The sequence below is a fragment of the Euleptes europaea genome, chromosome 13 (genome assembly GCF_029931775.1).
Source record: "Euleptes europaea isolate rEulEur1 chromosome 13, rEulEur1.hap1, whole genome shotgun sequence".
In the NCBI taxonomy this organism is placed as follows: Eukaryota; Metazoa; Chordata; class Lepidosauria; order Squamata; family Sphaerodactylidae; genus Euleptes; species Euleptes europaea.
In genome coordinates this window covers 40,573,615-40,601,580 of record NC_079324.1, presented here as the reverse complement: position 1 = coordinate 40,601,580, position 27,966 = coordinate 40,573,615, and the positions used below count along the sequence as shown (strand labels likewise).

General features: G+C 46.2%; 1 protein-coding gene across 1 annotated transcript in view; it reads right to left on the bottom strand.

Moving 5' to 3' along the window:
- CABIN1 (calcineurin binding protein 1) overlaps nt 1–27,966 on the bottom strand; it is a 76,118-nt gene that overhangs the window by 9,921 nt on the left and 38,231 nt on the right. Inside the window, exons 28-33 of the mRNA XM_056859028.1 lie at nt 26,747–26,860; nt 9,496–9,659; nt 2,197–2,293; nt 1,463–2,113; nt 779–853; nt 1–265 (exon numbers count right to left, since the gene is read on the bottom strand). Coding sequence (XP_056715006.1) covers nt 1–265; nt 779–853; nt 1,463–2,113; nt 2,197–2,293; nt 9,496–9,659; nt 26,747–26,860 — 1,366 coding nt within the window. The remainder of the gene's footprint in view (nt 266–778; nt 854–1,462; nt 2,114–2,196; nt 2,294–9,495; nt 9,660–26,746; nt 26,861–27,966) is intronic.

The window sequence follows — 27,966 nt, the reverse complement described above, 5'->3', positions numbered from 1 at the left end:
CGTGTGCAAGGCAGGGCATAGCAGGAGGCTTCTCTGTGCTCTCCGCCACCATTTGTGCCTGTGGTGGCAGCAGCACAGTTGCAGATGAGGAAGGAGAGGCTGTCTTCGGCTTCGACGGCAAGTCAGTCAGTCTCAGAAAGTTCTCTGAAGTCACAGAGTCAGGGGTCACTGAAGAAGGGAGGCTCAGTGACGTGGGAGCTACTGGGAAGAAGCTCTCTCTGCTGTCCTTTGTAGGCTTTGGAGTGGTGGGAGTTTCCCCTGTGGACTAGAGTGGAAAAGGGCAAACACTGTAAGGAATTGCTACAAACTGAGTTCCCTAAGCTCCTCAAACTGGAACATCCAGCATGTGACAGCCCACTTTACACATTCAACTTAAATCCCCTTCTTCTCTTTCTGTGGGGTTCCTAATGATCTCCCATTCAGATACTGGTCAGGCCCACAACTAGCTTAGCCTCAATGCTACGGCATCAGATGCGCTCAGATAGTCACTGATCATCTGCATATCAGAGAGAGAATCCTTTTGTAGGGTTATGATGAAAGGTAATTAAAAAGAACAATAATTATAAAGAGCTGCAGAAACAGGTCAGAGCCTGAAGAAAGAGAAAGGAAAACGGGCTCAAACTGTGAAGGGAAAGAAGAGCCAAGCGCAACCACTTGACTGAGAACTCGAGAAGTCTGCTGCCTCCCTCTTCAGCAGCAGACACCACAGCTCTTATGTGTGTGATTACTCATTCGAGAGCCTAAGAGACTGGCAGGCTGGAGGAGGCTCAAGACTTACTTGCTTTTGTGCTGATGCTCCGATGTGCACCTGGCAGAACTTGACTGCCTGTTCCAAGGCTGCTTCTTCATCCACCTGAAGAAAGAAACTAACACAGTTAACAAAAGCACCTCCACTTAAGGCCTCTTTCCATGGAAAAAGTGCCTTTCGACCCAATGGCAACAACTGCTCTTTGGCATCTACAAACTTCGCAGTCATCTTCATAGCCATTTAAACAGGTTAAGTGAATTCTTCTGAGCAAGCATCACAAATGTTCCAAGCAGGCCAAAGGACTATCAGCTGTACAGTTTAGCTCTTAAAATTAAGAGGACAGAATTTAGACCGAAGCTGAAAATAGCAATGGGAACATTTACTAGGGCCCCACACTTTGTGATTTATTGAGAACACACTAGATGAGGGCAGGAAGCATGCACTGCCTTAGAACTTTGGAAGAATGTCCCATCCTTGGTTTCCGCAATCCCATTTGTGGTATTGTAGAAAGGCCAAAAAGAATTCAGAAGCCAAAAACAATGGACTGGAATGATATAGTCCCCACCCCCAGGTGATATCTATTACTATTCCATTGCTGGTGAATGAATTCATAAAGCAACCTTGGTACCACAAACAATTATCTGAAGCACCCCAACAAGTCCCATCTAATACTGCACTGAGAATGCATTCTGAACCTAGAAGGAAATGGCCTACCTGTTTAATTAGCATGTAAGTCTTGGACATGATCTTCTCAATCTTGCCTAGGTCATAAGACATGACCTTCTGACCCTGCTGCCACACACGATAAGCATCTAGAAGCAGAGTTTTCCCTGACTCTGCATCAGCCACCAATTTCCTCTTTCTGTTTGGTCTCTGGATGACCTCCTCTGCTGGAACTGCTGGCATTCGGACCTTCATTGCCTCCTGCTGCTGATGCTTAGAGCTGATGCTCAAGTCCTCCAGAGAAAGTTCTGCAGTTCGGCTCTCAGCAGTTTTGTCCTTGGAGATCCTGCCAGCTAGCATCCGAGCTGACTCGGTGCATTTAAAGGAAGAATCCATTTTTTCAGGGTCATTGGAATACCCATCGAAATCCATAGGCTCAGTTGAGCCTGGTCGAGATGTCTCCTTCATTTCTTTGTCACCTTTGTTCTCCTGTTCCAGAGTGTCCATAGCAGTGGCAGGCTGCCCCTGGGTTACTTCTTTTATCCCATTTTCTGCACCACATGCTGCCACCCCCCCGTCAGACAAAGCTGTCTTCTTGGGGAGGCTCTCTTGTCCTTCTTCGGCGCTAGTTTTGTTAGAGACATCCGTTGTCATCCTTCCCCCCCAAATGCTGCAGTGCTCAGAATCTTGATCTTCTGAAACCTTATAAGTAAACATCTTAGTTATACTTTTGAAATATGAAGATATCCCCTCTGATCTCGCAGAAGCTCTAGGCAGAACCTTACCTCTGTGAGCTCATTCAGCATGTCCTCCAGCACTGTCACTGTAAGAACAAAGGCGCGCTGGGCAAGAACCTGGCGATCTGCATCTCGCAAGTACTTCCTGCAGCACAGTAAAAAGGCATAAAGTAATTAAATTGCACACTTACCTACAGTTTGAAACACACCAAAAAAAAAGCAAAACGAAGAAACAGCAAATAAAAATATTTGGAATCTTTCTGGACATTTTTCTACAGAACTAACAGAGAAGTCCCTTGTTCAAAAAACAAGTAAAAATACATAAAACCAGGTATCTCAGTTGGGCGGGGGGGACGGGACGGACCAAGAATACAAAGCTGAAGCGTATCATTTTACCAGGACTGTAACTTTCCCACTACCGATGCTATGATCAGGTCCTAGATAACAGCAACAGCTACCATCCAAAATTCCTGGAAATGTAATTGGTCTACATTGAAAAGTCTCCAAATACCTATTTTAAGAGACTGGAGGAGATTCCCACTTTCCTTTAACCACATACCCACTTGTGAAGGTAACTAGGGAGAATCTGTCAAAGATCCTCAATGGGTATGGCATTTTTTTTGCCATCAAGTCACAACTGATTTATAGAGACCTTGTAAGGTTTCCAAGGCAAGACACGTTCAGAAGTGGTTTGCCATTGCCTACCTGTGTCATGACCCTAGTATTCCTTGGAGGTCTCCCATCCAAACACTAGCCAGGGCCAACTCTGCTTAGCTTCTGAGATCTGAGGAGATCAGGTTAGCCTGGGGCTATCCAGGGCAGAGTGGGTACACAGGCACAGAATTTCTAGCTGCGCGTGTTAAACCCTTCCTCCCCCCCTCCCCCAACAATTGCTGGGATGAGAATTAGGATGCTCCAGTTACAAGGAAAGTTTCTTCAGGCACAACTTGCAACTAACCAGCCCAACCACGACAATGAAAAATTTCCAAGTTTAATTCTGATTGAAGCTCACAGTTACCTAAAAAATATTCCCTTTAGTTCAAAAAGCACCAAGATGTGTGTTTTTTCCTTTACTAGAATCCATGATAGTTTTTTCTTGGAGAAAGAAGATTCAGCACAAAGTTTATTTGAATTTTCCCAAAGGAAGAGAACGAAACACATTCAAAGCCAGCAGAATTCTTTTGGTGAATTCACTAAGAAGCAGCAGCTGATTCCATCAGACTTTATATGAGACATGTATTAAGCAATACCTCAGCTTCAACTAGAGAGCCATAAATGAGAACATTTTAATTTTGAAACACAGGCTTGAGTATTTAAATCCCTCTATGTGCCAGTATTCTTAGCTTCCAGTAAAACAGCATTATGTATTTATTAACTGCAACAAGAAGCATTAATGTGCAGAGCAAGGTGAGAGCTCCCCTTCAACCTCAGAATGCAGTTTTCCTAGATATTCTCCTCTTTTCTGATAAACAGGCCATGTTACTTCAGCTGAACAATGCACTTCAAGACTTGGATATTTGAACACCTGTATTGTTCATGTCAAGAAAGGAATCGAAAAGAGAAAGAAACAGGAATGTGGTTTCTTCCTCTTGAAGAAGTGTAATACCTTGACTCCTGTTGTCTTTTCATATGAATGTTTAAAGAGTTGGGGTCTCTCTCCTCTGGCCAGGGTGCAACAAAAAGTAAAGCTACTTGGTGCAGCTGGAAGAGAGGCCAAGGAGATTCTTTGGGTTAATTTCCACATGATTTCACTGAATTCAAGTCCTCCTGAAAGAAAAACCAGTGTTGCATACCCGGCTGGGTCTTGAAATACATGTGAATGCTCCAGAGCAAACCACTTCCACCTTAATAAGCCCTACCATTCTTTGTCCATATTCACAGGAACACAGCTTCATGCAGAACTTCATACAGATCCTAAAACACCTAACCTTAAAGAGTCTTTATTCAGCTGTTTCTCCCCTGTGAGCCAGAAGTTGTGTTGTTGTTTTTTTAAAACAAAGCATGTGGGCTTTCCAATTAAAAAGGAAACATGTGCATAGAAACAGGCACTTTCAGGTTGTTTCCTCTATATGCCAGGTTGTTAGACCCCAAATTCCTCAACCTCCACCTCACTTTATGGTTACTTACATGGGCAGGGATTTACAGAGGTGTCTTAATTTCCTTTAACTCCTGACGAGCAGCCACACTGCCTTGCTTCGTCCAAGTGACAGAGATTGTTTCACTCTGTCTTACAAGGGACCAGTGAATTGGAATCAAAGCCCACTTACAATCATTGGGTAATGATTACCCAAAGGTCTCTTCATACCTCATTTCAACATCAGTCCCTGATACGGACGCATTTTCTGATGACCAAGCCAACACCAACCAGGACATTAGTTCCTTAGATTTCTAAAAGAGGTCTCCAAATGGCCTCCAACAGTTACCAGGCACTGTCCCAGGTGGGCAGCACTGCATGAGATCAAATGAATGGGGCAATTCTACCCGGCTAAGAGTCTATCTTCAGCTTAATTAATTAAGCTGCATCAACCAGAGAGACACTGGACTTCCTATTTGTTTCCTCCCTTCCAAACTTAAAATTAATCTTTCAGCCACACTTCTCATCAGTGATTTCAGAGTTCTGAAGTGACTTGGTCACAGCACCTGCAAAGGGCAGGGCAGTGGCATAAGATTCTCTGCAGCTAGTCATGAGATCTCCTTAGTCAAAGGAAATCCTTAGGAATTCAGCAGCTTGACAGGTGCTGTTCACTGAATGCCAACTCAACAATGGAAATGAAGGCACAGCTGGAATTAGAAGTTACAGTACAAGCCACAGCCAGACTCTGTGAGCTGCAGAATAAAGGACCTGGAGAACCTGGATTCACCCAGCACCAAACCAGAAGGTTTTCCGGCAGGCATAAATAGAGCCTGTAAGAAATAGAAGGAAAGGATGGTGAGGTCTCAGCTTCCCAGGCCACCCAGTCACAGGGGGGCTGAATATTCCTTTCAAGGGAAACTGCATTACGGCCTTAGGATGGTGCTACTGAGTAGCAACACTCCTTGCTGACTGAGTAATGGCAAATCTCTGTGATGAATCATTCAAAGGAGAATCTTGACAACCTGGAAGTGGGAAAAGCTAAATATTTATTGATTTTGACTAGGTTTTAATAATACTTTCAACAAAAAGCAAAAAAGATGTATCTCTAAAATAAAATTAACAGAAACATTCAAATCCTATAAATAATCCAGCAATTTCAGACAACAGGAATAATAACCAAACAATTGCCACGTGACTCATCTCAGTGGCAGACAAATTCTGAAAAGCCCAATGCACACACCTGCATATACACAAAATAACCCAACAAAAATGAGTCTCCAGGAAAAGGAGATACCACAAGACTGGGGTGGAGACTGAAAAGGTCCTGCTCCTAGCAGATCTTACGGCCACGAAAACCGGTACTCTGAGCATGGACTCATTGGCAAGTATTTTTGCTTGGGAGGATTCATATGGGAGACCACACTTCTTCAGGTACTCTGGGGTCCGACTCTTTATAGAGTTTTCAAGGTGAAAGCAAGCAACTTCAATTGGGCCTGGAAACATATTGTCTACCAACAAAACTGCTGTAAAACCGGTGCACTGTGCTCTTGTTTGCTCAAAAGAAGAGAAGCAGCATTTTGGACCAATTCAAGTCTCTGGACCATTATTAAGGGCAGCCTCATTCATGTATAGCACATTGTTGTGTCTGCTGTCAAGTCACAGCTGACTTATACCAAACCTATAGGGTTTTCAAGGCAAGAGACATTCAGAGGTAGTTTGCCATTGCCTGCCTCTGCATCATGACCCTGGTATTCCTTGGAGGTCGCCCATCTAAATACTAACCAGGGCTGACCCTGCTTAGCTTCTAAGATCTGACGAGATCAGGCTAGCCTGCGGCTATCCAGGTCAGAGCACATTACAGCAGTTTAATCACTAAATTAAGCATGACAATGGACAGTTCCATCTGAAAAGGCACATTGGGCCACAGGTGCTATTAAGGATTCAGGCTGGATGCAGGAGTATGCCTAGATCACAGCCCTGGTCCTTTAGGGAGAGTACAATTGAATCCAGAAGAGTCATTTACGTCAATCAATCAAGTCTATCATATTCTACACTGTCAACATCTGTCTTATCTGAACAAAGTAAATTTGTCCATTACTGATTTCAGCAGTAGTTCAGAGATCTCATCTGGACCTGATAAAAAAGAGAGGTGGGTATGATCAGCTTGATCTCAATACCACAGACTCTCTGATTGGATTATTCACACAATGGTTTCATGTTAAAATGAGAAAAATCTGAACTTTGTGGAACCCTCTAGGCCAATTCATACCAGGAAGAGCCAAACTGCAACACGCTCTGCACATTAAGACATGCCTAGAATGATATAATGGCTGAAATATACCATGGTGCTGAATGACAGTGAGAGGTATAGAACCAACAAGGTCAAGCTGTCCCAACCCAGGTTGACCAAATGAATTCCAGTCCCAAAGCCAGACTGAAATGGACCAAGATAATCAGTCCCAAACAAGAGCATCAGGAGTTTTCCAGTTTCCAGCACCTTGAGCCCTTCATGGAGGTAGATGACAAATCAGGAAGAATGGAAGAGTCCAAAGTTGAGCCAAGGGTCAATTAGTCAGAGGGTCAGAAATAGATAACAAATCTATAGCGAATGGCAGAAACATGGTCAGGATCAGGCCAGAAGATTGGAATCCACCAGGAAGTCCAGGATGGAGGCAAGGCACAAGTCAAACAGGCAAGAACCAAGAACAAGGATCAACAGACCTAGCACAGTCTTTGATTAAGGACAAATTGCTCAGATTGGAGGGCCTGGCCTGGAGGCAGCAGCTTTATAACTCCAGGCTAGTTAGCTGTTCCCAGCAGCTCTCATTGGATCTCTCCAGGCAGGGTGTGCTTCCTCTGCTGGCTATCTTTAGGGAGGCACTATGGTGCAAAGAAGAATAGCAGCAACTACACACATTATAAGTCCAGAAGTGGTTGCTGTAACAGTCGATATTGATGAAATAAGTACTGGGATAGAGGCTCCAGGTAGTTCTGCAGTGGTGGTTGGGTGCCTGGACTGCAGAGGCTATTGCTGTGGCTCTCACTGGTGTAGCAACTGCTGGACCTGTGGACAAGGAGATTGTGTCAGCGGTGCTGGAGCGATGCAGCCTGGAGCAACCTCTAGAACTGGTGGGCGCATTCATAAGGGGTACATGCCAATCTGAAAAGCGTCAAGCTAAGGGTTTCACAAGTACGGTTAATATTCACAATTGTCCTAGTGTGAGTCACCTAAATAGTGATCATGGAGAATAAAGGAAGCAAATTTCCCCATCAGTCACAAACTTGTCATCTCTATGGTCCTGATGGTCTTGATTCTGAAATTGTAAGAGTAGATTTCTGGGTCAAATATACTCTTCGAGGCTATTGTGATAAAGACTCCTCCAATATAGAGTGGGAAGAAGAGGCAACTGGAGTTCCAACCAAACAACGGAGGAAAAAATGGTTGCATCATTAATTCTCACCTGAAGCAATTCTCACCCCTGAAGCAACGGTGTCACAAAGATGGTGTCCTCGGCAAACGCAGTTTATCAAATTCTGTTCTGATTGCACTGGTAGAGATGGTTCAACAGCCAGAAGTTTGCACAACAAAATTGATTAATCAGGAACCACAACTGGCTTTGGCCGGGAAGAGCGGGGTAACAAATGGAATAAATAAAGAGTATAACAATACCATGGGAAGAAAAAGTTGGAGGGAGATCATCAATTTGATGCTTCTTTATCTCCTTCTCAGTTCCAATTATGTAACAAGAATTGGACAAAGGAATTGAGACAGACATATATGTTCGGTCCTTATAGTATTAAAGCCTTAGAGCTCTTTTATCACTGAGCTCTAGGAATCAGGAATGCATAAAAGCCGGATTCATCAATGGTATCCTAAAACAAGTAGATTGCTGCTCTCTGACTTTCTGTGGTACTCATGGCTTGAAATTCCATGGGTTGGTCTGAGGTGGCAGCCAACACCTTCTTGCAGAACAAAGCATGGGGTCAGCTTTTCAATCTTGCCTGTTTAGTAAACTTTGGTAGTGTGAGCAAGAATCGACCATGCTGCTCTTTACAGAAGTAAAGGAGATAGTTCTCATCCTCATCCAAGATTCTACCCTAACACCAACAACCTTAAAACCAGAACTGTGCCATAAGCACACTGGTAAGCAAAATGGTTGAGAAACTAGTATTGTAGGATGATTCCCAAATTAAGCAAACTGAAAATAAAACAAACCTCCTGTTAGAAAAAGGTTTTAAAACAGGAACAAAGCAAGGTTTTAAAACAGGAACAAAGCAAAGAGCTTGCTAAGGAGAACAGGAAATTGCTACCACTGCAGGAGACAGACGAGATCCACGCAGGAAGGTGCTTTCCCTCCTGTTTGAGATATTCACAGGAATTTGAAAATGTACTCTTCAAGAGAGGGACAAAAACATTAGAACCCTGCTTAGAGACTTGAAAGGTTCCTGAAGATGGAAGCCATAAACAATGAAGAAGAAACAGAATGGTCTTCAAGATCAGTCTCACAGAGTAATTCTTCATAGCTCCTTTAGCAGATCTAGTGATCATGGGATTCAAACAAAAAATAGCACCAACTATTTTTCTCTCTCTCCACAAAACCTCAAGCTGCAACCCAACATGGGAAACAAGCAAAATGGCTGTTTAGTTGTGACGCTATTAGTAGAAGCCAAACGGAGCTGGCCATAATCCCCATTTTGATCTGCAGGACGAACTCTACATCTGACTCAAACATTATGGTTTGAGTCCAAAATGAATGTTTTCCCACCTTAACGTGCTGCTCAATTTAGTTTGAATAGTCCAGAAAGGAGAGATGTCAAATAGGAACAACTTACAATGTTCTGATGAATATTTGTTAGATATACAAGAGGATGACAGAGCTGATAGGTCTGGAGTCAGCCTCCGAACCCCACCACTCAACTTCCCTCCTTTGTCTCAAATCTCCCCTCTTTTATTTTCCAGAAAGATTTTCATTTCCCCAATATGTTTAGCTGGTGACTAATATTACTAGGATTTTAACCATTTTTGTACGATGAACAGAAAGATGGGACTTTGAGGGTCTCTGAGGGTCAAGAAACAAGTAAGACTTTGTCCAGTTTAAAAGGCAAGCCTTTGAGATACAAATACATATTGTACAATTAGAGATTATCAACAGTCAAGAAAGCAGCACCTGTAAAGGAAAGGGCTTAAGGACAGGCCGCAAGATATTGAAGTCAGCATGCTTGCAATTCAGATGAAAAAAAAAGAAAAGAAAAAAAAAACCCTACGCTCTCACTTTCCCTGGTCGGGGGTCCTCTGGAGCATAGATGAGACTTTCAGCAGGGTGCCATAATCCTGGAGCTGTGACAGCACATTCAGCAGAAGGACGATGGAGCGGTTCATGTGAGAGGCAAAGCTACCAGGGCGGTCGATTTCATCCACGGGAATACGCCAAATTCCCTGCACAGAAACCAGAATGAGGAAACCATCTTCAAAGGAAGAACAGATATTTGAACAACAGGTAGGGAAAAAAATCTCTTTCTTGTCCACAGTTTCAACCTATGAAATATGACAGGAATTAATCTACTTAGAACTTCTATGCTGAAGCCAACTGCTTCACATTCATCATGCAAAAAGAACACTATCTGGGCAGAAATCACATTGCCTATCTTAACACCAAACGTAAGAGTCAAAGGACAAGAGGGGCTTTCCCATCTGTAGGGTACTTGCAGTAGCTTTGATCCAGTGCCAGCAATACAATATACCAATGAAGGGAGGTACTACTGATGTGGGGGAGGGCCATGCTTCTATTTGTCTTCCTTTGTTAAAAATAAGTTTGGAGCAATGGGCACTGCTGGAGAAGAAATTATTCAAAGAACTAAACCAATAAAAGAGAACACAACACCCAGAAGGGATGGGGTTTGCAAGTTTCACCTTTTTATTTATTATAATATTTGTACTGTTGTTCTCCTTATCAATATCTGTAACATGGCTCACAACAGATGGCTGCAGACAACAGTAAACAATAAAACAAAGTAAGAACAGTAGCAAAACCAGAATGAAAACTGCAAATGAAAACCATTTAAAAAACTGGGAAGTTCTTAAAATCTTCAAAACTTTTAAAAAGCCAACATACAATCACAGAAACAATAATAGGGTAAAAGCAGGGCAAGTGATATAACTCCACAAGGGAGAGGATTTAAAAGTCCTGAGCAGATTATATCATTTCTTCTCCTGACAAAAGCTTGCAAATGGCACCAAGCAATGCTCTGCGGGGATGAAGTTCCAGTCCTAGGGTGCCAGGACTGAAAAGGCCTTGGTCCTGGGGCTCCATTACCTAGCTTCTGTAAGTAAGAGCACACAGAACATGGCCTGAGATGATTATGGGATGAAGCAATCTTTCAGGTATCCTGGTTCCAGATGAGGAAGTGCTTAATAGGTTAATAACTAACACTTTAAATTGTACTCATAATCAATCTGGGAGCCTGTGCAGACCTTTTAAAATGGGTGAAATATGGTCCCTGTAAAACAGAGTTGAACTTACCTGTAACTGCTATTCACTGACGTCTTCGGTGCAGACACACATGTGGGACTGCGCCTGCGCGCAGGCCTGCCGCCGGAACTTTTTTACTAGCCTTAAACCTCAAAGTGGGGATGCCCCTCCCCTTGGCAGGCAGGACCGGCCTTCGCGCCAAAACCCCCGTGTGCTCCTGGGTGGGGCATCCCCTCCCTTCTCAGTTCCTCGCCCGCCGCCAACCAATACATATGATAGAGTAACAGGTAGTCATGCCCCGTGCAGGCGAAACTACAGACCCAACAGGTCAGGGAAAGCTGTAAACGTGGAGCCAATAACAAACTCCTCTTGTTTGAATAACTATTCCTCTATAAATTTTCCCTTTTTTCTTTTTTTAGGTCGACAGCGGGGTCGGAGGGAGGGATGTGTGTCTGCACCAAAGATGTCAGTGAACAGCAGTTACAGGTAAGTGCAACTCTGTTTTCATCTTCCGTCTTCGGTGCAGCCCCACATGTGGGATATTAGCAAGCTTACCCATCAAGGAGGTGGGTGTCGATCTAGGAGAACAACGTCTGAAGCACCGCTCTGCCCACGTCTGTATCTCTTCTGGCTTGCAGGTCCAGCGTGTAATGTCTAACAAACGTGTCTTCACATGCCCAGGTCGCCGCCTTACAGATGTCACTGATCGGGACCCTTCTGTGGAAAGCAGCGGAAGAGCCCTGCGCCCTAGTGGAATGGGCTCTAATCTCTAGTGGACATGTTATTCCTGCCTGCTTATAAGTGATTCTAATTGCAGAAACTACCCATCGAGCTATGGACTGGGATGATGCGGCTTTGCCCTTCTTGGGACCTTGGTAACAAATACAGAGTGAATTTGATTTTCTAAAGAGTTTGGTCCTATCAATGTAGTAAAGTATGGCCCTCTTGAGGTCCAAGGTGTGGAGGGTCTTCTCTGCCCAAGACGTCGGGTGTGGGAAGAAAACGGGTAGGACCAGGTCCTGGGCCTTATGAAAACTAGAGATTACCTTAGGTCTGAAGCTAATACTGGGGTGTAACATCACTTTCTCATTATATATTCTGAGAAAAGGGCTGTCAATTCTTAGAGCCGCTAGTTCCCCTACCCGTCTAGTAGACGTAACTGCGATGAGGAATGCCACCTTGGCAGAGAGGAATGACATCTGTGCATGAGCTAACTGCTCAAAAGGGTAAAGCATGAGTTTTGCCAATACCGTGGAAAGGGACCACTGAGGTGTCAGTTTGGGAACGGGGGGGGGGGGGACAAGTTACTGAGTCCTTTTAGGAAACGTTTAGAAAGAGGGTGTGAGAAAAGCGTGTAACCCTCAATCTTATCATGAAAGGCGGAAAGGGCAGTGAGATGCACCCGCACAGAAGATACCGTGAGTCCTGTCTTGGTCAGGTCCAGGAGGTAGTCTAGAACTCTGGGGAGTGGGCATATAAAGGGGGACATACCCTTGAATCTGGCCCATCTATCAAATCTGTCCCATTTCCTATCATAGGAATAGCGGGTAGAGGGTCTCCTGGCCTGAAGTATCACCTCTCTCACTGGGGAGGACAAGCCTACTGTTGGTTGGGTAGAATCCTCCATGCTGCAAGATGCAGACTGCCCACATCGTGGTGAGTTAGGTCCCCCAGCGTAATAGCCCCGGGTGGTTGGGGAATGAAAAGTGAACCCCCCGTGCCAGAGCTACCAGTTCCGTGAACCAAATATGGCGTAGCCACCTGGGGGCGATCAGGATGCACGAAGTGTTGTCTGCTCTGCTCTTCCCCAACACTCTTGCTAAGAGGGAAATGGGGGAAAGGCATAGAACAGACCGTCTGACCATTTGATTTGAAACGCATCTTTCAGGGACATCTGATCGTTCCCTGCTAGAGAGCAAAAACTGTCCGCTTTCTTGTTGAGCCTGGTGGTGAACAGGTCTACCTGAGGAACCCCCCACTCCCTGAATATAGGTTGCAGGAAATGGTCTTGTATCTCCCAGTCGTGATTCATGAGGAATTCCCTGCTGAGGGAATCTACCCAGGCATTGTGTATTCCTGCTATGTGAATAGCCTGCAAGTAAATGTCGTTCGAGATGGCCACCTGCCAAACTCTCTGAGACTCTTTGCATAGAGGGATGGATCCCGTGCCCCCCTGCTTGTTTATGTAGAACACCGTACAAGTATTGTCTGATTGAAGGAGAGTCCTGGAGCCCCGCAGGATATCTGCAAAGGAGGTAACTGCATAACGTACTGCCCTTAATTCCAGCATGTTAATGTGCAGGGATGTTTCATATGTATTCCATCTCCCTTGGACTGATTGATTACCACAATGACCTCCCCAGTCCTCCGTGGAGGCGTCGGTGGTGAGGGCAAAATCAGGAGTCCAGCACCCGAAAGGCATGCCTTTCAGTAAGTTGATGTCCGAAAGCCACCATTGAAGGGATCTGAGAACCCCTCTCGGGATGGACAGTCTGTGCATTTGGGAGTGACGCTTAATGTCATATGTTCTAATAAACCAGTTCTGGAGTTCTATCATCTGTAACCTGGCGAAAGGGGTAACAGCTGTGGTGGAGGCCATAAGCCCCAAAAGCCTCTGGATGGAGACCACCGGTTGGTGTCTACACCTTGTAAAGTGTTGGATCAAACGCTTAATTGCTATGATCCTATCTTGTGGTAGGAATGCTCTCCCACTGGTAGAGTCTAGCACAGCTAAACTGAGCTCTAGGGGATGGAATCAGCTTAGATTTCTTTAAATTGACCATTAATCCCAGCTTATCACATGTAGAGAGAACTATCCTTAGGTGGTCTGATAGTACCTCTGGGTTGACTGCCGTGAGAAGCCAGTCATCAAGGTAAGGGTATATGCTACATCCCTGGTCTCTCAGGTAAGACATGACAACTGCCATGCATTTAGTAAAGACCCTAGAGGCCGTAGGGTTCGGATCCGTGGGAGTCGGATCCGAAAGGGTCGGATCCGACAGCAATAACGGGTCGTCCAGCGGGTCTATCTCGATATCCGAGAAGCATTGTAGAGGGGAGCCCGAGTGGAATGAGGGCGTCCTCGGTACCTGTGGAGGTAACAGATGGGAAGGTCTTGGATCCGGGGTCTTCCGAGCCAGGGTGGTTGACTTGGTGGAGGGACCGGATCCAACGTGCTTTTCCTTATGTTTGGTTTTGTGTTTGCGCTTCTTAGCCACATGGGTCGGATCCGACTGGGAGGTCGGATCCGAGAGTTGGTTCAGAGCGGACGGACCGCGTATCTCCGGGTGTCCTGGAACCGGCTGACGGGGAAGGAGCCGTCAGGGCCTTTCTCCATAGTTCTGCATTCAGGCGATTAGCGTGGGCATTTCGAGCCCGGGTGGAGAAGCCTTGGCAGATTGAGCATTTTGACACTTTATGCCCCTCGCCCAGGCAAATTAGACACAGCTCATGTTGGTCCAAGTGCAGAATTTTTGTGGCGCACTTAGGGCACAACTTGAAAGGGGTCTTTGGGGCCATCACGGCCCTCAGCACGCGGTCGAGGGGGACCAAGGCACAGAGGACTTCTTCTCTCTGGGCTTATCCTCTCGAACGAGTAGATCTGAAGCAGGCTGGCTAGGCAGACCTAAGCGGCAGCTCCGGATCGGAAAAAGACTCACAGTCGAAAATCTTGAAGAAGATTTGAGGAGAAGGCGAAGAAAACGCTCCGTTCTTCGTGGCGGCAAAGAAGGAACTGAGAAGGGAGGGGATGCCCCGCCCAGGAGCACACGGGGGTTTCGGCGCGAAGGCCGGCCCCGCCTGTGAAGGGGAGGGGCATCCCCACTTTGAGGTTTAAGGCTAGTAAAAAAGTTCCGGCGGCAGGCCTGCGCGCAGGCGCAGTCCCACATGTGGGGCTGCACCAAAGACGGAAGATGAACTTGCAGTTATTAGCAGCCTCACTACCACATTCTGGTTTCAGCTGAAGCTTCCAAACAGTCTTCAAAGACTACCCCAGGTGTAGTGCACTGTACTAGCACAACCTAGATTTAATCAGAGCATGGGTAACTGTGGTCAAATCATGCCTCAAGGAAGTGCCATAGCTTGCAAAATTTTCCAAAAGGTGGTTCAAAGACACTACATGGTGCAAAGGTGACCTGCATTTTCATCTGTAAGTCCAGATCTAAAAGCACCCTCAAGCTGCACATGTGCTCCTTAAGGGGAAGGTGCAACTCTGAGCAGAAAGACAATAACCTCGCAAACTTCAGTTGGCCTCCTTATCAATCAACAGCACTTCAGTCTTATCTGTACTGAGTTCAGCAGTTCTAGTTATCAGTTATGTCAGAAGCACTATCCAACAAATGACTCATGGCACCTACGTATCCATGTTCTACAAAACTCCTATGCTCTCAGTTGACAAAAAGCAGGGTGGGCAGATTTTTCCATAACAAAATAGTACAAATTTCTACAAAGAACTACTTCCTTGGCATCACCTGTACACCTATTGGCATGCTGCTCTCCTCCTGGTCCCTTGTCCATCTGGAAATGCTATAAATAGTATCAGGAAAGCCTCAAACAGCATCCAGGAGACAAATTCTTCTCACATTAGTGTGTTTTTTAAAGTACCTGTATCACACCTCTGCCTGAACATTTTTTGTAACTCATAGAAGAGATGTGAAGGCCCAGAAAAAAGTTGGAAAATTCCAGGGGGGAAAACCTTGCCAAATCAGCCCTAGAAAGAACCCTACCCTCCTGCTTTTCCGATAGAAACCAAGGCTTGAAGGCTGGCAATACTGTTCTGGTTGCCTAGCAATGGCCACTGAGGGCATTCATTTCTTAAAGCTACGGGTACTGCCTCTACTACTTTGGAAAGGTTTAACAGCACAACATTTTTAAAAATAGATTTCAGATTTTTCTGCAATCTTGGGGAGTTTTTCAGATTTGTGGAAAGATCTGTCTTGTCTGTTCATGGCCACAGTCTCTGGATTTAAGTATGTACAGATTTAGCCATGTTGAGTATTAGATATATTGATCATTCATGTCTATACTTTAGATGTAAATGAACAAATAGTCTTGAAAATGTAATATACGTGTAAATAATTCTGGCAAAAATTAATATGCTATAATGTGTTTGGCAATATTCAATAATTTAAAAGTTCAGTGTTTTCAATGTTACAAAGTTTAACTTAATATCCAAAAATGCTGCTAGTCCTACCTATTGTAGCTGTATGAGAGTGTTTTACTATAAATAATACACTTCTGTTTACTACAGGATTTGCTTTCTGCCTTCAACTTTTGTTTTTTCCTTCGTCTCACATGGCAAAATTTAAGATACACCTGCCAGGGTAGCTTAGACACAGCAGTTCACAACTCTCTCTCAAGTACTGGGTACACTTGCAATTTTTCTTATAGAAAATTAAGACATTTATGCTTTTAAGTTGCATGCATATGCCAAATTGTGCAATTTACTATGCTAAATTATAAACAATACATTTTATGTTGTTAAATCTATAAAAGTTTGGTTTTAATAGGAAAGCAGTACTGCATATATTGAAAGTTTCCCCCAAATTTATTTATTTTTCAAAAAGGGGGAGCCCCAAAATTTCCAGAAATTTTACATCGCTGGCTCAAAGCAAATTAAGAACATTACAAAACAATACAATATTAAAACACCACCCCCAATATGAAAATACTGAAGTATTAATTAAGACCAAAAACCAACATTTGTTTTAAAAAAACATCAACTCATATAAAGACAGCAGAACAATAAAAGTAAAGCAAACAGAACAAAATGACAAAGTTAGCTTACTTAACAACTAAGGCTGAAGTTCTGGGGAGGGGAACTCCTTCGGAGCCAGCATGACCTTGTGCCGGCGTAAGTGCCCATTTAACCCAGGATGGGGCACTTATGACATCACAGTTGGCACCAGGACACGATGCAATGGTGCCAGTGCTGCCTCCTGGCAGCGTTCCAGCAGTATAAGTCCTGGCGCTGGTGTCCTGGGAGGCGTTTCTTCAATATCCTGAGACCAGGCCATTTAGGGCTTTTAAGGTCAAGACCAGCACCATGAGTTGGACCCAGAAACAAATTGGCAGACTTGCACAGTGGGGTAGTGGTTGTTGTTTTTTAATTCCGTGTTTAAGGACTGCAGCTGCTGGCCATCTGCTGCTGTTATTGTTTAACATTAATTTAGGGCCAAATTAGACGTGACATGTAGTTGAATGCTCCTTTTTCGTAGCTTGAATGAAAATTAGTTTGGGTAGCATTAAAGTGGCAGAGGAGGATCCTCTACATGTTTTTCCTTGTAGCGGTTTGTCCCTCAAATCCCAATCTCAAATTGTCCCTTTCCCCTGCTCTTCCACTCTCAATTATAACCTCCCCAAACAGATCATCAGGAAGACATGCGATTGTGTATTGCGCCTAGCTCAGTCACAAGCAACGTGCAAGGCTGTTGTGGAAATACCTCCTCCAAATGCTCCCATTACCTGCTTGTGCAACTACAACAGGCTTAGGGTTTATACTTATGTAACTGTCATAATTTTGCAGTATTTGCTCCAGAATAAGAAAGCTGTAGTCCAGTGTCCACTATTGCCACGTTAGGATAGAAGGAAGCCTCAATTAACCCTTGCAGGAATTTCCCTTACCACTAGAGAACTACCAAGAAACCAAGATCAGTCATACTATGATATTCCTCATTACTATGCACGTGAAAGTTGGACAGTGAAAAAAGCTGACAGGAAGAAAATTGATTCATTTGAAATGTGGGGCTGGAGGAGAGTTTTACAGTTACCATGGCCTGCCAAAAAGACAAATAAGTGTATTTTGGATCAAATCAAGCCTGAATTCTCCCTAGAAGCTAAAATGACTAAACTGAGGCTATCATACTTTGTCACATCAGAAGAAGACAAGAGTCAGTTGAAAAGACAATAATGCTAGGAAACGTGGAAGGTGGTAGGAAAAGAGGAAGACCCAACATGAGATGGGTCGACGCAATTTCAGTTTGCAAGACCTGAGCAAGACTGTCAATGACAGGATGTTTTGGAGGTCATTAATTCATTGGGTCACCATAACTCGAGAGCGAGTTGATGGCACATAACACACAGAGATCTATCTTCCTGTTCCAGCTCAACGGTAGGCATAAGGCTACTTCACAGCAAATACAAGAACCACCTCTTTGTTCAACAGGCCTGGAGGTGGTGTTCCCTGGGCATATGTACACATAACACAGATCTCCAAGAAAATGGGCTTCTCCAATTGTTGCCATGTCAGGGACAATTCTGGACACACAAACAAGACATACATGGAATTGCCTGCAAAACAGCCTCTTTCCTTAATTGATATAATCTGATTTAGAAGTGCAAAGTTTTATTTGGCCACACTGGGAGGAGTAGCATTCCATTCTTGCACAACTTGAGACCCATCAGGCAAAATACAGCACAGCTAACTTGAGGTTTGTTAAATGTTTTGATTTTGCTGTAAAAACATGGAGTTGGGGATTGAGCGTCAGGCAGGCTAATGGGCTATGCTTAGCTTGGTGAGCCACAATTAGTTCAAGCCAGCTCTTCCACCATCCAAGCCTTCAAAAAGTCAGAGTAGCTACAAGCAAGAGGCACCAAACATGGACAGAGCAATCTGAAGGGGGAGGTACTTCTGGGGCGGCCAGGGAAGGCGCAGCCTCCTGAGAGGTTTGCTGCTGCCCCAGGCCCGTGAAAATCCCCCCTAAGGCCCATGAAACTGCTCTATGCAGTTTCACGGGGCTATGCCACCATTTTTGCAGGCACTGGTTCACACCAGCAATAATGGGCATTCCCAGGGCGAAAGGGCTTAGGGAGCTGATTAAAGCCAGCCCCGCCACTGGGAATGCCCCCTTTGGCATCGGAGCAAGCCCTTGCGCTGGAGAAATGCTGCTGCCCATGCCTCATGGCTCACCGACGTTAAGTGGCACTGTGGTGGCGTAAATACCCATTTGGACGATGCAAGTGGCACTTATACCACCGCAGGGGTCACACTGTCTCCAAACCCCTTTTGGCCCCCCTTCAGGATTGCACTGTAAGTGCTTGAACCTCCAAGTGTTACAAAGAGACTGAGCTGGTTTACCCTCCCACAAGGGTAAGCTTCACCAGTTTAACAAATGAAAAGAGGTGACAAATAGATAAACTAACAAAACAACCAGGACATATGAAATCCATCTCAAAATATACTGGAGAACTAATAACTATAATGGCAAAAAACAACATTGTTATCAAAGTACAATTAGAAAAACAAACTGCATAGTTACTAACATTCAATACATTACACAAGATCACACTGAAAAAGGGCCAAAAATAAATGTAGCAAATATATCAACATCTACAGCAAGTGCAAAGATGCTCTAAATTCTACCACTGCAGACATTACTTAATATTCCAAATAAATCTCTTACGAATAACTTCTGTCAGATGTCCAGACCAATCTGTTTCAGATTATCTTTATTCATGGGAATTATATCACGGGGGGGGGGGGGGAACAGGAGAGAGAAACTGCCTGTTTCATTACAGATAACACTGGGCATAGCCAGAGAAATAGGAAAAATTGATGAAAGGTCCAGTAATGGTTATTCATGCCTGGAAAAACAATTTCTTAGAAAGCCATCTGAAGAGTATTATGGCAACTTCCTCCATCGGGTTATCAATGGCAGAGGAAGGGGGATGTAACGGGGGTAAACTTCTGAACTCCAAGAAATAACCAAATGTGACAATTTGAAGGACCCAGTCATCTTGACAGATGGCCTGCCAATGTGGGAGAAACTGATGAAGTTTGTCCAGAAAGAAGAGGTCTCCTTCCTGGACTTGTAACAGTCAAAATTTACGACCCTGGTAGTGTTGACTTTTTAAGGTGGGGGGCCCCCCGAAGCAGAGCGGTTCTTACTGCCACTGAAATTATTAGGCCTCCTCCTGCTGCTGGGGGGGGTCTGTAATACGAGGGGTAGTACCCCTGTCTCCTCTGAGACAGAAAACAGTCTCTGCTCCCGCTAGTGGTAGGGAGGACTCCATACGACCTCGCTGTCTGCCAGTCAGCTTTCTTTTCCTTAAGGAAATCGTTAGTTGCAGAGGAAAAGAGTGTCTCTGCTTCGAAGGGTAGATCCTCTACCCGCGCTCTGGTCTCAATAGGGAGGGCGGTATTCTGGAGCCAGGAGTGCCTTCGTAATGTGGTGGCCGAGGCCAAAGTTCGAGTGGAGGCATCTGCAGCGTGCTTGCCTGCAGCGATCTCTTGCAAGGAGACCTTCATGGCTTCTGATTGTACCTGCTGGATTGCCCTCCTGGGCTTCTCTGGGATATCATCTAAGTGGAGAGAGATCTTTTCCCACATGAAAAGCTGATAGCCACCCAAGATGGTTTGGTAGTTGGCTATTCGGAAGTTGAGTGCAGCAGACAAATATATCTTTTTGCCCACTGAGTCCACTCTCTTGCTCTCCTTGTCAGAAGGAGATGCATGATGGCCCACCTTCTCTGTAGACTGCATCTCCTCTGTAACAATAGAGGAGGGGGGAGGGGGAGTTGTTAGGACCGAGCTCGAGTCCGGTTTCACCCTGTACAAGTTCTCTACTCTCTGTGTAGTAGCAGGGGTAGAGGCCGGTTTACTGAAAATAGGGGCCTGGATGTCTTTAAGGCCTTCCAGAACAGGAAAAAGGACCAAATCAGCAGTCAGCATGCAATCTACTTAGAATTCTGTCCTTTGGTCTGTTGTCAACTGTGGTGATGTCTAATTCTAGGGCAGTAGCAATCCTCAACATTTGATCCGCACAGATGCGGAAGTCCTCCGTAGGAGAGGCACTTTCTTGGTCCCCAACCTTGTCATCAGGAGAGGATTCAGAGGTGGCCTCAGAGCCAATAGTTGCAGTTGAGGAACCTTCCAGTGCCTCATCCAGCTCAGGGAAAGAGGTCAAGTGTTGGAACCCAGGCTGAAAAATAGGGAAGTTGAGTTGCTGAGGCATTACCTGCTGTGCGGGTTGTCCAGACAGATCCAGCCCCTTAGACTGGCAAAATTCGATCCAGCTTGGTATGTCAGCTGGAGAGAGAAGCATCTGCTGGGGTTGCTGATAAAACTGCCATTGAGGAGGGGGGTGGTAGTAGAGGTGAGCCTGACCGGGATTCAAAACTTTTTAGTGAGGGATAGGTAAAATCCGGTTCCAGGACTGAGTGAGCCGGAGACCCTATAGAGGGTTTTTTAGGAGGAGTAGGAGTAGGCATCCTCAGGGTATCCTCAACAGCATTTGAGGGCTGTTTTCCCTTTTTGAGGATTTGCCTTTCTCTTTTTCTTTGTGCTCTTGTTTGGCCTTTTTTTGCAGAAGGCTCCGTATGAGAAGACAAATTCTTCTGCTTGCCAGCGGACAGAGTCGGGTCCGATAGTGTCGGAATTATGATTGAAGTCATTAAAACCGAGGCGGCTGGGCCCGAGATGGCTGGAACCAAGCTGGTTGGACCCACGCCGGCTGGAACTGAAGACGTTGTTTCCGAAGCTGGAACCGAGGCTGATGGAACCAGAGCAACTGGCGCCGAGAAGGTCGAACCTGACCGGGAGGGCAAAGCTGGAGCTGAGGAGCTGCTCGGGGTTGGGGCCGACATGTGTGCCGCTGTAGAGACCAGGGCAGGTACAGAGGATGTGCTCATCTGGGTGGATTTCACCGAGGCTGATTCAGAAAAGTGAGCTGGTGAGCGGGCTGGGGTAGAGCGCGCCGAAGCGGGCTGGGTCTTAAGGGTGAGCGCCGAGGCTTCTAGGGCTTTTCCCCAAAGGGCGGCTTTGAGGCACAGATCCTTGTCCCTCTGAGCTGTGCTTGTCAATTTCATGCAAACAGTACAGGCCCGTACATTGTGTTTTCCCCCCAGACAGAGGAGACAGAGCTCATGTTCATCTGTGTGCGGTATTTTGGTATTGCATTTCACGCACCGTTTGAACAGGGGCTTTGAAGCCATAGTCACAAATAGCGTCCAACAGAAAGAGATCTAGGCCAGTAAGAACTGCCTCAGATCTAAAGGTTGTTTTAGAAACTCACGAAACTCAGAAAAAACAACAATCACTTCCACACCAAATGGGCGGCGGAAAAAGAACTGGAGGAGGGAGTGACCCTCCCATCAGGTAACGTGCTGGTTTGAGCGGGAACAAGCTGCCGCTCTCTCTCCCGAGGGGAGGGGCACCCCATCTGTATCTAGGAGACTAGAAAATCTTCCACTGGAGGCTGGCCTGCGCAGTCCCATATGTGGGGCTGAACAGAAGACTGACAATGAACTGTTTGTATGCAAATATTAGCAGCAGGATACTTATTGTCACAGCAGGTCAAACAAAGTAGCTGGGCTCCTGAGTTGGGAGTGAATTACCAACAAGCTTCTTCCAATTGTGCATTTAAGCTAGTGCAGAGTGCCAATGTAGAGTAATGGGTAGAATATCTGACTAGGGTGAGGGAGACATGGGTTCCATGAAGCTTGCTGAATTACTTTGGGCAAAGCCAGATTAAGACATACTGAAGCCCTTTACTATGTCATATCTAAGAGGCCCAATAGCATTACCAAAAATTGATAATTTAGTCATTTTAGCAGGTTTTTCAAAAATATTTTGATGCCCCATATAACGTGAGGCCTTAAACTGGAACTTACTTTGCTTGTGCATAAATTCAGCTGACTTGGGGTCAGTCACTTTCATCCTTACCTACCTCACAGGATTCTTGTGAAGATAAAATGCAGGAAGGGAAAAAATGGGACAACCTTCTTAGCTCCCTGCAAAACGGTTGTAATAAAAACGTAGGAGATCAATGGCTGAAACGATTTCTGTCCAGAGAGGGAAGGAGGACGAGCTTTGGCTGGTTTCCTCTCAACAGAACGCTGCTGCTCGACGTTTCCCAAATGCAAACGCAGAACCAACCTAACGCTGCTCTTACCTATGCCAACAACCCGCTACCTGGGCTATTCCAATAATAAATACTAATAAAAGGTATATTCTGTGGGGTTTTTTAATTTATTTATTTATTTTTGGAATTCACTTCTCTTTAACTACATCAAAACCCTTGAAAAACAATGGGCTATTGAGGGGAAAGGGAAAAAAAAGCCTCGTAAATTAAAATGCTTCCGTACTACGATACAGCTGCCCCGAGAGCCTTCCCGGTCTTCCCCCCCGTTCGCAGAAGAGTCAAGGGCCTTTTGTTTTGTTGCAGGAAAAGCCCGTGTCATGTCAGCGGGGGAGGCCGATCGCCTAGCAACCCGCGCGGGTTGGTCTTCCCCCACGTTAACTCTTCGCCCCACCGCCACCGCGACGGGAGCCTTCCAGGCGGCTAACTTGGCGGGGAAGGGCGCTCCGGGGGTGGGCTGGAGGCACCGCCCCCAGCAAGACCACGCGATACGGGGGGGGAGGGGGGCACGCAACCCACCAGCCGGGCCTGCGCGTTGAGTCTGGGAGGGGGAAGAGAATAAACACGCCCGGAAAAGGAGAAGGCTCGTCCGTAGCCCCGTCCCGGCGGAGGCGCTGGGATTCCCTTGGGGCTCCCGCCTCTCTTCCCGCCAAAGAGGCGAGGCGAGGCGAGGCAGGGCGGGAAGCCTTGCGGACAAACAGGACCCGCCGCCGAACAGCCCGCCCGCCCGCCCGCCTTGCTCACCATCGCCGCCTTGCTCCCGGCCGCTGCCCTCCTCCGCAGCCATCTGCGTCCCCCCCGCGATGTCCCCGCGGCGGCGGCAGGGGGCGCGGAGGGGGAGGGAGAAGAGGCGGCGTGCCGGGGGACTCCCGGCCGCCAGGCCGCCCATCGCCATCGGGGCCGCCTTCGCTCTCTTCTCGGCGGGCAAGGCGGCGCCCGTCACGTGGCTCTCCGCTGCCGCCCCCGCGCTTGCAGCAGCAGCCGCCGCCGCCGCCGGCCCCCGCCGCCGATGCGGGCGGGAGCCGCGGGACCTCCAGGCTCCGATTTCGGCGGCTCCGTGCTCCCGCCACCGCCACCGCAGGGAGCCACGGGCGCATCCCTCGGCCCCACCGCAGAGAAAGCCGCCGGCCGGGAGGACGGGAACGGCCCGGGCGTCCGTTTCGCTGCAAACGTCGTTTCGGAGCCCGGGCAAACAGGGGCACTAGCGGGGAGCTGTGGTGCCGCTCCCATCCTAAAGCTCCCCCCGCCCCCCACAAGCTATGTTGCTTTTAACGGCGCCGTCGGGCTACAGGGCGGACCCCGGTTTGTAGGCAGATGTCTACCAGGTTCCGACTCTGCAATTTTACCTGCTGAAGCCAAGTAGTTATCCTGGCCCCTCAGGGGAAGTTGCCTTTACGAAAATGAGTGGCGCTTTTTGAAAGGCCAGGAGCAACCAGTTGTTGTTGTTTTTACATAACTTTACTAGCTCTAAAAAGAAAAGTTTTTTTAAAATAGAAACTCCTACTACTAATGCTGTTTTCTGAGCTGTTAATTCATTATGGCTGTGTCCAGAGGTAAAGGAGGTAGCCTGTGCCGACTGTAAATACCACCAAGCCAGAGGTATTTGTATACTTAAAGGGCTCCCCAGACACACAAAATACAAGCACACTTTAGCAGATGAGGAATGTAAGGGGGGGGGGGAGAATACCAAAAATGGCCTGCTCAAGCCCCTAATTGCTAAGAAAGAGGGCACTTATACAGGGCCACCTGCACCAAGCTAGGAATTTTGGCATAGTGAGGGGAATCCTAAACCACTAAAACCTTATAGTGTTGCTGGAGAGGGAAATTAGATTTGGAGGAATGCATGGCACATAAGGCACCTTCTATCATTCTAATTATTCCCCACCCCCATAATGCTATAAACATTGAAGGGCTGTAACCATTTTGAGGATCAGAGGCAATACCTTCCTTCAGGTCTAATTAAATCGTTATCGCAATCACTCAAAGACTATGAGATGTGAATTTCCCATTACCTTCCCTCCCCCAATCCTCTCACAAGGCACAGAGGAAGTTTTTTTTTTTTTAAGGTCATCCGTCCCCAAACAAAAAAAGGTCCTGACTAAAACTGCAGGCACAGAATATTAAGATCAGTTCAGCATCAAGGGGGAGGGGTGGCCCATTTAAGTCCCAAAGCATTTATAATATACATTTATTAACGTAATTCAGCAGTTCTTCCCGTTCTTGTGTTGCCGTAGCAGCCATGCAACCTGTCTATGCTTTACTATAGTTTTCCTTTGCCAGAAAAATGGAGCCAACCACCCACAGTAGTGCAATCAGAAAACATTCCTGGGTCACAGGAGGAAGGTTTAACCACTTGTTCTGCATGTTGTACCCCAAAGCAATTTACAACGGTATTTCTACGCATGATACTCACTACTCTCAGTATAATAAACAGGTCAATGTGTACAATGCCACAGCAGGTTTCTCTCTTTTTAAAGCGCATACTCAGGATAGCCACCTACAGGTTTTCAAGGAGACAATATATGCAGGTTCCCTTTTCTGAGAATTAGGAGGAGGTGATTTTACAGTGTTGGAAGCAATCTGTGGCAAGGTTTAACCCGAAGGCAGCAGAGCACAACAGACTCAGCAAATTGGGTAATGGAACGCAGTACAGTTGAACAGTGGGCAGAAGCTACAGCGTGCCTATTTTATTTGATGCACTCCTTCTCTTAACATTTCATAATACATTGCACGAGGAATATGAATGATTTCACATGTCTGGAAGAGCAGCTTGTTCAAAGGGCTCTGTTATCCCTCGGCCCTCACAATGCTTGTCAGTTTGTGTAAAATCAGATCAGCTACAAGTGAAAGAGCTATGCAGATTTCATTAGCATGCTTCACAGTGGAAGAAGATGGTGTTTTAAGTAGCTGGATAAAGAAAGCTGTTTTATGGTCTCAGGATAGGGTTGCAGAAAACATGACCCAGCAATCTCGGTGAAGCTAAACCAGGGTACATTTAGCTATTAGCTACAGAACCTCTATATTGAGAAGCAGTGATTGGGTCTAACTATCACCTTCACACCCTGTATCTAAATTTTCCAGGTCATCCTGCTAACCACTGTAGCTAACAGATGCTGGAAAAGACAGCAGGGGCCAGCAACAGCATACCTGGAGGTGGGGCAGCTGTCAGGGCCTAGGCCTTCTGATGGGGTCCAATGCAATTGACCCCCCATGTGCCTCCCTGCTTCCTCCCCATGTACCCTTCCCCCACCCACTCGCAAGTGCTCTGCCTCCTATGCTCCCAGCTGCAGGTGCTGCCCACCACTGCCAGGGAAGGGTGTGCAGGTAAGTGCATGGTGGTGCTCCTGGTAGCCACAGCAGGGGGCATTCCCAGCTTCACACTCCGCCCAGCACCATGGTGTAAAGAGCAGACGGTGGTGGGGCAAATGGGTGGGAAGGCTGAGTGATGGGCAAAAATGGGGATGGAAGCCCCATTGTCATTCTCTGCCCAAGGTCCACCAAAACCTCAAACCTTCTCTCTAGGCAGAATCCTGTAAGGTCACAAGGTCCATCCCCTGGCTGCTCCACCTGTACATGTTAATTCCCCCCCCACACACACACTGACCACTCAATTTCAGTGAACCTACAAGGCCTACCCCACCTCCCTCATCCACAGAGGCTATCTGGGAAGCTGAAAACAGTTTCCTGCCCAAGTCCAAGCAGTCTAGCAATCAACTATCAGGTCCAGTACAGGAGGCTCCATCCATCAGTTCAGATTGTACAAGAAGGCAATGTTCAGGGGCTGCTCTCAACTGCTGCCTTGATCCACAGTACAGTTAAAATTGGTCAAATCTATGCTGCGATGCATGTGGAACTTGGTCTGGCAGGAAACTGGCTCACTGGCAGCCTTTAAAAGTTAGGTTTGACTGTTGAATTATGGTTTGAGCACTAGCCAGGGAACTGGATAGAGGTCAGAGCTATTTGCAAAACTCGCTTCCTCCCCCTTGGAGTTCTCAGCATGGTAGGAGAAAGTTCCTCCCTGTAGGATGTACATCGTACATTTTGCTGTATCACAAATACAACTCAGTCTTTGCTTTTTAAATAGAGAGCCTTTGCTGGACTCCCAATTGCGTCTTTCAGCAAAATCTTCAGGTGAGAAAGAAATGTGTAGTCAAGGGTCAGAAAAGACACACGTTTCAGACACAGGATGCATAACTTACGTTGAAGAAATTGGTCTTGTTCCTCTCACAGAAGAGACCCTGTGCTGGCATGTGCTTCAGTTGCTGCCATGGGATACTGCTGCCTAGTAACACGTCTCGAGCCCACTGAAGATTCTATATAGGGCAAAGTATAATAATCATGAGCTGGAGAGGGAGGAAATACTTTGTATGATGGCTGCTTACTCTTGGCTCCTTTTTCCTTCAGGGACTCTCCCCATTTGGTATTGCTTTTCACCACCCTGCATACCTGTCCCTAGGCCTCCTGTGAAACTTTTCTCAACAGGTTCAGCTGTAATACTTGTCAATATCGTACAACTGAGCCCTTCCTTCTTTAGCAATTATTTGTGAATGTTCTTAAACACACTAGCTCATTCACTACAGTTAGCCATGCTTTAACACTGTGTCAGCCTGCACACAGAGAAGAAAAAGAAGAAGAGTTGGTTTCTTATATGCCGACTTTCTCCACCACTTAAGGAAGAATCAAGCCAGCTTACAATCACCTTCCCTTCCCCTCCCCACAACAGACACCCTGTGAGGTAGGTGGGGCTGAGAGTGTGACTAGCCCAAGGTCACCCAGCTGGCTTCATGTGTAGGAGTGGGGAAACAAATCCAGTTCACCAGATTAGCCTCCGCCGCTCAAGTGGAGGAGTGGGGAATCAAACCCGGTTCGCCAGATCAGTGTTCACCAGTCCAAACCACTGCTCTTAACCACTACACCACACTGCACCCCTGCCCACCCTTACTTATGAAGCCTTTCTTCAAACTGGCCAGAAGGCAATGTCTGGACCACAGCCCTGCAACAAGTAAGGAGCATAAGCAATTACTAACTTTAGCAGCATTTTCACACACTCCAACCCCACATTTTCATGCAGACATCTGCTCAGCAAGGCTGTTATTTATTTAAGAGATTTCTATGCATCCTCAAAGTCCTGCCTGAGGCATTTTACAATTATAATAATGTTATCAATAACATCAATCCCTACCCATCCTCAACACATGCCCTGCCTTGTCTCTATTGTGCCCACATTTCTCACCTCAATTATTTTGAATTCTTAAATAGTATTTTACTTTTTATTTCTCCCACAAAAGGGATGAAAGCAACAAGCTATACCACACCCGCAAGAACAGAGTACAAGAATCCCAATATAAGTGTAATCCTCTTGGAATTTAGAAGCTCAAACACTAAAAAACAGTGCCTTCCAAACTCTCTCTCTTTCTCT